General features: G+C 37.1%; 1 protein-coding gene across 3 annotated transcripts in view; it reads left to right on the plus strand.

Moving 5' to 3' along the window:
- The first annotated feature begins 3313 nt into the window (after positions 1-3313).
- The window catches only part of LOC107681375 (tensin-2-like), a 51648-nt gene continuing 44310 nt past the window's right edge, over positions 3314-10651 (plus strand). For all 3 annotated transcript variants that reach the window (XM_016477648.1, XM_016477650.1, XM_016477649.1), the window contains exon 1: positions 3314-3464. In XM_016477648.1, the coding sequence (XP_016333134.1) occupies positions 3351-3464 (114 nt within the window). In that variant the 5' untranslated portion in view covers positions 3314-3350. The remainder of the gene's footprint in view (positions 3465-10651) is intronic.

Genomic DNA, 10651 nt, shown 5'->3' on the forward strand with positions numbered 1-10651 from the left:
GTTGCTGAGTGGTTACCTGGGTGTTTTGGGTGGATTGTATGAGTGTTGCTAAGTGATTACCTGGGGGGTTGGGTGGATGTTAGGGTGTTGCTAAGTGATCACTTGGGTGTCATGGGTGGATGCTAGGGTGTTGCCAAGTGATTACCTGGGTGTCATGTGTGGATGATAGGGTGTTGCCAAGTGATTACCTGGGTGTCATGTGTGGATGATAGGGTGTTGCTAAGTGATTACCTGGGTGTCATGTGTGGATGATAGGATGTTGCTAAGTGATTACCTGGGTGTTTTGGGTGGATGATGGGGTGTTGCTAAGTGATTACCTGGGTGTTTTAGGTGGATTGTATGGGTATTGCTAAGTGATTACCTGGGTGTTTTGGGTGGATGATTAGGTGCTGCTAATTGATTGAACTACGGCTCTGTGTAGTAAATGCTGCTCCATCTGAAAGCACATGAAAATACCACATTTAATAATGTTTTAATAATAATGTTTTTTTACTATAAACTCACTTCATATCGCCAGTTGAGTGTTTGAAATAAATCCTTCTGTGAGATCTGGCTTCTTACACAGAATAAGGAATGCAACATATTTCATAGTATTCTAAACGGTGATAAAAGCTATGTCGATTAGCATTGCATTATAGATATACTTTATTATAATGAAAATTATAATAATAAGAACTCAGATAAACCATACATTGCCATAGTCCAGTGTTTATTAGTCACGTTGAATCAATGAAAGCAGTTAAATCTTTGGTTTATTCTTGGGGGAACTATGACGTCAGAACCCAGAAATGTAATTCGCCGCGGGTTCCTTCGAGATTTTCATATGGGGTTTTTCAATTTATGAGTAAAATAAAGCCTGTGGTAAACATAATTTGACGATACTTAGACGCTTTATTCTACAATGTAAACTGCACACACTCACAGCCCAAACGTTCTTATCTAGTTACTTATTAAAAACATACGTTTTCAAAAATGAACATAACTGCTTTCAAATTTGTGTTTTGGGTATGGATATGTGTAATTTACGTTGTAGAACAAAACGTCAAAGTATCGTCACGTTATGTTCACCACAGGCTTTATTTTACTCATAAATTGAAAAACCCCATAAGAAAATCTCGAAGGAACCCACAATGAATTGCATTTCTGGGTTCTGACGTCATAGTTCCACCACTCTATAGGGATCTCTTGGATTTCTTCTGCGGGGCCTATTTGGAGTTTCCGCGCGAGAGCGCCCTCTGGCCTTTGGATGGAGATTTACTACTGATCACTGAACTGTGTTTCACTGAAAGATACGCATGACAATCGCAGCTTCTTTCTAATCGCGATTTCGATTTCATTTCGATTTATCGTGCAGCCCTAGATTGTATGGGGTGTTGCTAACTGATTACTTGAGTGTTTCAGGTGGATGATAGGGTGTTGTTAAGTGATTACCTGGGAGTTTTGGGTAGACAATAAGGTGTTGCTAAGTGAATACTTGGGTGTTCTGGGTGGATGATAGGGCGTTGCTAAATGATTACTCAGGTGTCGGGTGGATGATATGGTGTTGCTAAGTGATTATTCGGGTGTCATGGGTGGATGATAAGGTGTTGCTAAGTGATTACCTGGGTGTTTTGGGTGGATTGAATGGTGTATTGCTAAGTGATCATTTGGGTGTTCTGGGTGGATGATAAGGTGTTGCTAAGTGATCGCTTGGGTGTCATGGGTGGATGATAGGGTGTTGCCAAGTGATTACCTGGGTGTTTTGGGTGGATTGTATGGGGTGTTGCTAAGTGATCATTTGGGTGTTCTGGGTGGATGATAGGGTGTTGCTAAGTGATCATTTGGGTGTTCTGGGTGGATGATAAGGTGTTGCTAAGTGATCGCTTGGGTGTCATGGGTGGATGATAGGGTGTTGCCAAGTGATTACCTGGGTGTTTTGGGTGGATTGTATGGGGTGTTGCTAAGTGATCATTTGGGTGTTCTGGGTGGATGATAGGGTGTTGCTAAGTGATCATTTGGGTGTTCTGGGTGGATGATAAGGTGTTGCTAAGTGATCGCTTGGGTGTCATGGGTGGATGATAGGGTGTTGCCAAGTGATTACCTGGGTGTTTTGGGTGGATTGTATGTGGTATTGCTACGTGATCATTTGGGCGTTCTGGGTGGATGATAAGGTGTTGCCAAGTGATCACTTGGGTGTCATAGGTGGATGATAGGGTGTTGCTAAGGGATCATTTGGGTGTTCTGGGTGGATGATAGGGAGTTGCTTAAGTGATTACCTGGGTGTCGTGTGGATGATGGAGTGTTGCTAAGTGATCACTTGGGTGTCATGTGTTGATGATAGGGTGTTGCTAAGTGATTACCTGGGTGTCATGTGTGGATGATAGGGTGTTGCTAAGTGATCACTTGGGTGTCATGCGTGGATGATAGGGTGTTGCCAAGTGATCATTTGGGTGTCATGTGTTGATTATAGGGTGTTGCTAAGTGATCATTTGGGTGTCGTGTGGATGATAGGCTGTTGCTAAGTGATCACATATAATCATTTGGGTGTCATGGGTGGATGATAGGGTGTTGCTAAGTGATTACCTGGGTGTCATGTGTGGATGATAGGGTGTTGCTAAGTGATTACCTGGGTGTCCTGGGTGGATGATAGGGTGGTTGCAAGTTGTTAGGTGATTGCTAGGGTATTTTGGCTGATTGCTATGGTGTTGCTAGGGTGTTCCAATCTCTGTTCCAGTCTCTGTAATATTATGCTATCTATATATGGATTTAATATACATCTATGGGACTTTTTTTCCCATTTTATTGTCCACCTGATAAAAATCATAAATCTTGTTCTTTAGAAAAGTACTAGCACACCTTTTTACCACAACCTGCATGATTCGAGGCATCATTTGATGTTCTCCTAACACTAAAAATAAGCAATTAAGGAAAAAATGCATAGCATAATATCAGTTAAGGTAAAAAAAAAAAAAAAAAAAAGAAGTCAGCATATGTCTGTTTACAATCTGAAAGACAGAGAACTTGAGCACAATGGTGTGTGTGTTTCTGGGAAAAGTAGGGGGTGGGGGCTGATATCCTCTGGATGCTGGCTTGTAAGTTGTGTACATTTGGCTGACCGTACGCATGCTGCTTTCAGAGTGCTAATAGACTTTTGATTTAATGGACATATTCTCACCTTTGTTTACGTATGTGTGCTCACGGGAGACAGATGAGTGTGAACTGGCGAACATGTGTGTGTGTTTGAATGGGAGCCAGGAAAAGGGGAAGGGCCTCGAGTGAGAGGACAAAAACAGCTGCTCTTGTGTGCTCGGGAAACCTCATCCAGAGAGAGTGAGAGTGGAGAGACAGACCAGCAGGGTCCAGATCTCTATATGGGTTGTGCCCTGTGTGCGGATAGCTGTGGGGACGAGCCAGATCCGGTACCCGTGAGAGGGTCTTTAAGGAGGGAGATAGCAAAGTCCAGGGGAAACATGAGGCTGACCAAGGTGGGTACTTCCAGAATTCGCGTACAAATGAAGAGTTCAGAGAACATGTTTACTTGTGTGCCTCAGTGTCGGAAGATCAAGACTCTGTTTGTGGTGAAACCCATGTGAGGAGCTGGGGTCAGTTAGAAGTTACGCAAGTTGTTGTTATGAGTGAAGTTACTCTCTTGTAGTGCAGGACAGCATCAGATAGGATGCATTTGCAATTAGCCTACGTATATGTTGTGCACTTACATGCTTGCTACATATGGAGGGTCTAGAACTGTTTAATGCTTGGTTTGTTTTTTCATGTGTTTATCATGTTATTGAAAATAGATTTGTACACATTTTGGAACTTGCTAAGGTATTCTGGGGGGGGGGGGTTGCTAGGATATTTTGCATGGTTGCTAGGGTATTCTTAATGGGTAATAAGGTGTTCTGGGTGGTTGTTAATGTATTCTGTGTGGTTGCTATGCTATTTTGAATCGTAGATCTTTGAAAGCCAGTGTCTGTTCCCTAATATTTATTTCTAATTTTAGATAAATATTTTTTGCTAATTTTGTGATATGTCTGTTGGGCCAGTTCTCCGAAGACTGGTGAGTCTTCAGCTGACTGAATGTTTTTATTAACCTTTTTTTATTTTTTTTATTGCTAGGGTACTTTAGATGGTTCCTCTTGTACACTTAATGGTTGAAGCTTTCTGCATACTTGCTAGAGTGTTCTGGGCTTTTGCTAGGTTATTCTAGTGGTTGCTAGTGTATTCTTGGTGGTTACTACAGCGTTCTGCATGGTTGTTAAGGTATTCTATGTGACCCCATGGCAAAATAGCCCACCTCTACATGTCTTTGAATTTTTCTATGCTGGATATGACTTAGATCCCTCCTTTAGTTTATAATAAGTCTATGGGATGTTTTTCACCCATTTTATTACACACAATGTGAAAATCGGTTACACTTTATTTTAAGAACTATTAACTAGCATGCATATTGTAACATGCAATATTAGCATATTGGCTGTTTATTAGTATTTACAAAGCACATATTAATGCCTAATTCTGCATGACCATCCCTTTATCTTACCCCATACCTAAACTTAACATCTACCTTATTAATAAGCAGCAAATTAGGAGTTTATTGCGATAAAAGTCTTAGTTAATAGTGAGAACTAGACCTTAAAATAAAGTCTGGTCACTTAGAAAGAAATATCACACCTTTCCTCAAAAAGCAGCATGATTTGATGTATCATTTATATCCATAACACAAACAGTGTGTGGGATGAGTTACATGCTAAAGTTGAATGCTAAGGATTAGGGGTTTGTTCAGATCTTTGTGTGAGGATGAGCGTGTGTGTTCTGGAGTAACAATGTCTCCCTGATTGTTGACACTGACAAAGAAGGCCTGGAAAACTTGAGGAGGGCTTGATTGTGTGTTTACATGCCTGAGAGTGAAAGTCTATAATGGTCTGGTCCCCGAGGCTCGTTCACGTGTAGTGCAGCGTGGGAACTTTGAGCCCTCTGTATGATGTCACAAAGTTGTAGCTGATCCTGTGAAGTAGGCCTGGAAATCATTATATGTCTCCCTCAGCAGTTATTCAGCCATGCCACTTTAATATTTCGCCGCAGGTCCGTCATCTGTGGCCAAACACACACACATTTTAGTCTTGTCACTTTGAGACTGTAAAAGAGTCCATCCACTGTCCTGTTGATATTTTAATAGCAAACTTGCATAAGGCTGTGGTTTATTTTGAATGCTTCCTCCTACTATTGTAACCATAATGTTTGTTTTTACAGACATTTTTCATTTTAATACCAGGCTGGTTTCTTTTATTTTGCTGTGGTTGCAGAGTTTAATGGTAATACTCCTAAATCAGTGTATGATCATGTCACGTAGAGGAGGATTTTGGTCTGCTGATGAGACTATAATGAAACACTGTGTTATGCAAGCATATAACTCTTTTATGATGCTATCTAACTAAGCAATCTGACATTTAGCTTGATGCTTTCTAAGCCCCAGTGGAGCAACCAAAGTTTTGGTGTCTTAGTCAAGGGCTTCATAGATCAACCCTCGCAGGATCTGAACCTGTGACCTTTCTCATCCTTAACCACTAAGCTGCACCGATGCATTACTTACTCGTCACACCAAATCAATCATTGTGTCCTTTCATTACAGATTGCATTGGCTATTTATTGTTTTTTTGTAATTTAACAAAGAGAGGCTTTAGCCTGTCAGAATCTTGTCCTCACTGAGCTGCTATTGTCTCTTAGTGTGACATACCAAGGTTTCATTCCAGTCTCTGTCTTATAAGTCTGTGAGGTCTGCAGGCTGTCTTACATTCTGTGTCCTTCTTCTTTGTCTCTAAAGAAAGAGCTATACTTCTGGATGGTCACTTTGACCCGGAACAGAACTTGGGTTTGGTGAATATGAACTTAGGTATATCTAGGACTTGCCCCTAAAGCCAGCGTCTGTTCCAGTGTTTATTTTATTTTATTTTATTTTATTATTTGGCTTTGTTTTGTTTGTTTTTCATCTTGTTTTGTTTTATTATTCTTAATATTGTTTTGTTTTATTTTACTTTATTTTGTCTATTGCTTTTTCTTGTTTTTTGTTTGTTTTATTTATTGTCGTGTTTTATTTATAGTTATTTTAATTTTGTTTTTGTTTCATTTTATTTTGTCCTATTTTGTTTTGTTTCATTTTAGTTGTTTTATTTTGTCTTTGTTTTGTTTTCAAAAAGTTTTTTTGTTTGTTGTTCAAAAGTTGTGACAAGCTCCTTTGAGCAAAATTTTCCAAACCCTTGACTAACCAAATATTTTTTAGTGATGAATTTCTATTAAGAGCATTATTTCAGTCCATCGCTAGTTCTAATCTATATCCAGCAAACTGCTGTGCATTATGGTGCATTTGAGTTTCCATTCTTCTCTGCAATCTAAAAACACAGCTGTTCACAAACTACGCTCTTTGTTTATCTTCGCTCATTGGGACTTATGGTATATTCCTAGAATATCCATGGAATGACAGAAACTTTAACAAGTGCTAGTTTACTGCAGCCATAATCCACAGGCATCCACTATAAATAATCCACTATTTCTTCCACCGATCCCAACATGCACATAAATATTAAAACATCAACACAAATATACCAAAACTTTTACATTTCTGAGCAATCTGAATTACAATTTAGGCAGTTGAAACCACCCAGAACACCCTAGTAACCGCATAACAAGTTTTGCTCACATTGGATACATTGGAATTCTGGAAGCACTGATCACATTCCCTCATTCTCATATGAAATCAAGCTCTGTAAATCTTGGATGCATACACATATCTACAGCATGTAACTCTCTGCATATTCTCAAGAGGACATGGTCAGACATCAGGGTGTTTACTCTGACAGCATGAGGATGTGTGTGTAGTGAGGGAATATGAGAAAAATCGTGTGTGCAATGAGGAATGTGAACTGGAAACGCTTGAAAGGAAAAGGAAAACCATCCCTGTCCTTTTAGTGCCACTTCATCAAAGCCCCAGTGTGCTGGGGTCATAAAAACAAATTTTGTCTGAAATCTCTTTGCACTTTGTTTGCTTTCCTTCACCATTCGGAATACCGCCCTGACATCTGCCCACTGCAGAGTTTGTGCAGTACTGAAAATATTTGGAAGCAAGTTGGGAAATGGGCAGAGAATGAGAAGAGGGATATGATTCAGCATTTCATAAAACACATAAAAATCAGTTTAAATATTGTGCGTTTCTTCTGCCTTAAGTCATTTTTGTATTAAAATTCCAACATTTTTCATGGTTAAAAAATCAAATAATTAATTTTTTAATAGTTTTAAAATGCCTTTATGCATACATTTTGTTTTATATTTGTCTCAAACCCAGACTCCTTAACACACACATATTTAATGTGTAAATGTGATTTAATTCCTATTAAATCTTATTTAATTTAAATGTATTTTGACAAGTGCTAGCTGTTAGCAAGACACAGGAGTCTGTATTTTATTTGAAAGATGTTAAAAATTAAATTTCCATCTCACAAGTCTATTAATCACAAGACATGATTTGAGATGTGATGGAAATGACACTGTGGTGAAAAACTGAAAATGATCATGGCTTTCATAAAAATAACAAAACTGACAGCATTTATGCTCATGTTATTAAACAGTTAAGTGTTTTAGCAAGTTTATTTTCTAAATAAACAAAAGTGGACCCATTCCCGTGTCTTCAGATTTCGTCTCTCTCCGTCTTTTTCTCGTCTCTAGCTCGCCCCTTTCTTTGAATCCCTCTACCCCCCGACATTCAGTCCATCCCTTCCTCACCATCCTGCCTCAGTCTCTCTCTCTTTCTCTATCTCCATCATCTATTTCCCTCCCTCCCTCCACAGCTGTATTTAATCAGCGCTTGGCTCTTTAGTACCCAATCATTCCTGCGCTCACCCCTCCCTCCATTTCCTCTTTCTGCATGTTCTCATCTCTCTCTCTCTCTCTCTCTCTCTCTCTCAGCATCCTCCTCTTTTTCAAATAATGTTTGTGTCGTCCCTCAAACATTCCATCCAAAACTGTTGGTCAACATTACATCAGCACACAACAAAAGCACATTCATTTGAAAAGAGCCTAAGATGTAAAAGTGTATGTGTTGACTTGGCCACAGGTGTTTCTAAATATCCGGTACTTCCTGAGTGATTTTAGGTGCTGCGGGAACACAGGTCTCCTCTGTGTGGCAGAAACATGGCTCCGTTGACACACGGTTCCACCTCTGTGAGTAATGATCCTGCTCCATTTCACCCCACACTGCTGTGTTCATTTCTCCACGGCAAACTCTCTTCCAGTTCCACCTTTTTTCACTCTTCTTCCTTTCTTTCTGTCTACAAACGTTTGGGGTCTCTACGATTTTTGAAAAGTCTTTTATGATTACTAAGGCTTCGTTTATTTGATTTAAATAAAATACAGTACACTGTGAAATAATATTACAATTTAAAATAACTGTTTTCTATTTTAATATATTTTAAAATGTAATTTATTCCTGTGATGCAAATTTTTTTTTTAAATATTAATATTGTAAAATATGTAAAAATGGTCATATGAAATATTAAAATCCATTCTAAAATATTATATTTTAACACCATTTTTTAAATAATGAAAACAGAGTGAACTAATCTAATACTTATATTCTGAATTTTTTGTTATTTATTCCCTCTGTTCTATTTCCATCGTAACAATTTTGACAATTAGTATTTTATCAAAAGTTAATAATCTCATTATTAAAGAGACAAAATTGCCAGTGAAGAACTTGAGTTAAAATTATTATTTTTTTTAATAATTAAATAAAAAGAAAATCAGGATAAATATTTTATTTTCATTACTCTAGTTTTCAGTGTCACATGATCCTCCAGAAATCATTCTAATGTGCTGATTTTGTGTTAAAAAAACTCTTTTCTTCTTACAATCAGTGTTGAAAACAGTTGTGCTGCTTAATATTCTGTGGAAACTGAGATTTTTTCGTGATTAAAAAAAAGTGAATAAAAAGAACAGCATTTATTTAAAAACAGATTTTTTTTTAAATATATTATAAATGTTTTTACTGTCACCTTTGATCAACTGAATAGATCAATTGTATAGATTTTATTGTTTTACCCTTGACAAATATTTCAACTCGGAAAATTTTAAATCATATAAAATGGCATTTTGACGGATTAAAACGGATTATTATAGCAGAGTGAAATGACTGCAAAAATAATTTGTATGATCGTATAATTTGTTTTAAATATTTAAAATTAATTAATCTCTTTTTGACATTTTCGTTATAACACCATAACATCAGTTAAAGTTAGTTACTTCTTTACTAAGGAGAAAAAAGTGCCAATGAAGAGCTTGAGAATATATATGAGAAAAATCAAGGTAAATATCCCCTGAAAACTGAATTTCCCCTGCTGCGCCATTTTCACTTAAGCTCTAATGATTCAGCGTTTCATTAAAAAACACATACAAATCAGAGTAAATATTGGAAGTTTCTTCTATTACAGGCATTTTTTATAAAACCAGTTGATTTTAAGTGAAAGATTTCAGCTTTTTTTTGTAAGGAAATGCCATATACAATGCCTTGAATTTAATATGAGTTGTAATTTTTTAAATGTATTTTATTAAAATTATTTATTACTACTTTAATAAATTTAGAATTTTTGAATTGTTAAATCATTCAAACCATTTAGAAATAATATACTGATAATATATAATAGATGACTATATATATCCCCTATTTATCATCTGTCATGTGAAAATACGTCTGATTAAAGTAATAACACCTCTCCTCCACAAGCCACATGATTTGAGGCATCTCTCGTGTTCATAGCACCAACATATGGGATGAGTTACTTGCCAAAATGTAATGTGCTGTGGGTTTGTTTAAATCCCAAACCTTAAATATGAAAACAGGGTGAGATGGAAAAGAGAGAGTATGTACATAGGAAATGCAGAAAAATGCTGTTCTATTTTTAATAGAACTCTCTCTCCTCTGGTTCTGTAAACAGTATAAATTTGTATGCACATGGCTTGGTGAGTGGGACGGGACATGTTTCTCTAATGTTCACAGTCTGCCTGCTGGAGGGCCCCTCATGTGCCTTCCACATCCTGCCTGCACACACTCTCTCATGGCCTGTGTGTCCTACACACGTCTCTCTTTACCCTTTCTCAACAAGCCTTACTCTCTCTCGCTCTCCTTAATTGGATTGTATAATTTCCCCGCATCTGATACTCAAGCTTTCTCTGTCCTTTTCTCTTTCTTCTCCTTGCCCTTCCTTATACTTTGTTTTATTCCATTTTATCTCTACATTGATTAGCTTCAAACACCTCTTACATTCTTGTTTTATGTTTTGTGATATGGCAGTATATCTAGAAGTAGTAAAAAGTCAAAACATTTATAATCACATAATAATTCTTCTATAAGTCAGCTGGTTTTGTCTTCTGTATGTTAATTAAATAATGTCAAGATATATAATTTACTGGAATTTCCACATCAGCTCAGTACATCTCAGTATAATCAACAAAATAATGATAAAGAAATGATTGTCTGTGCATTATAGGGTCAGAAATGATCCAGGTCTAGTTAAAAATAAATAAATCCTGCATATTGAACTACTTTATTATTTATTTATTTAAGATTGCATGCATTTAGTGTATATATATATATATATATATATATATACAGTATCTCACAGAAGTG

Source organism: Sinocyclocheilus anshuiensis, unplaced genomic scaffold, assembly GCF_001515605.1.
Source record: "Sinocyclocheilus anshuiensis isolate Anshui unplaced genomic scaffold, SAMN03320099.WGS_v1.1 scaffold881, whole genome shotgun sequence".
Classification (NCBI taxonomy): Eukaryota; Metazoa; Chordata; class Actinopteri; order Cypriniformes; family Cyprinidae; genus Sinocyclocheilus; species Sinocyclocheilus anshuiensis.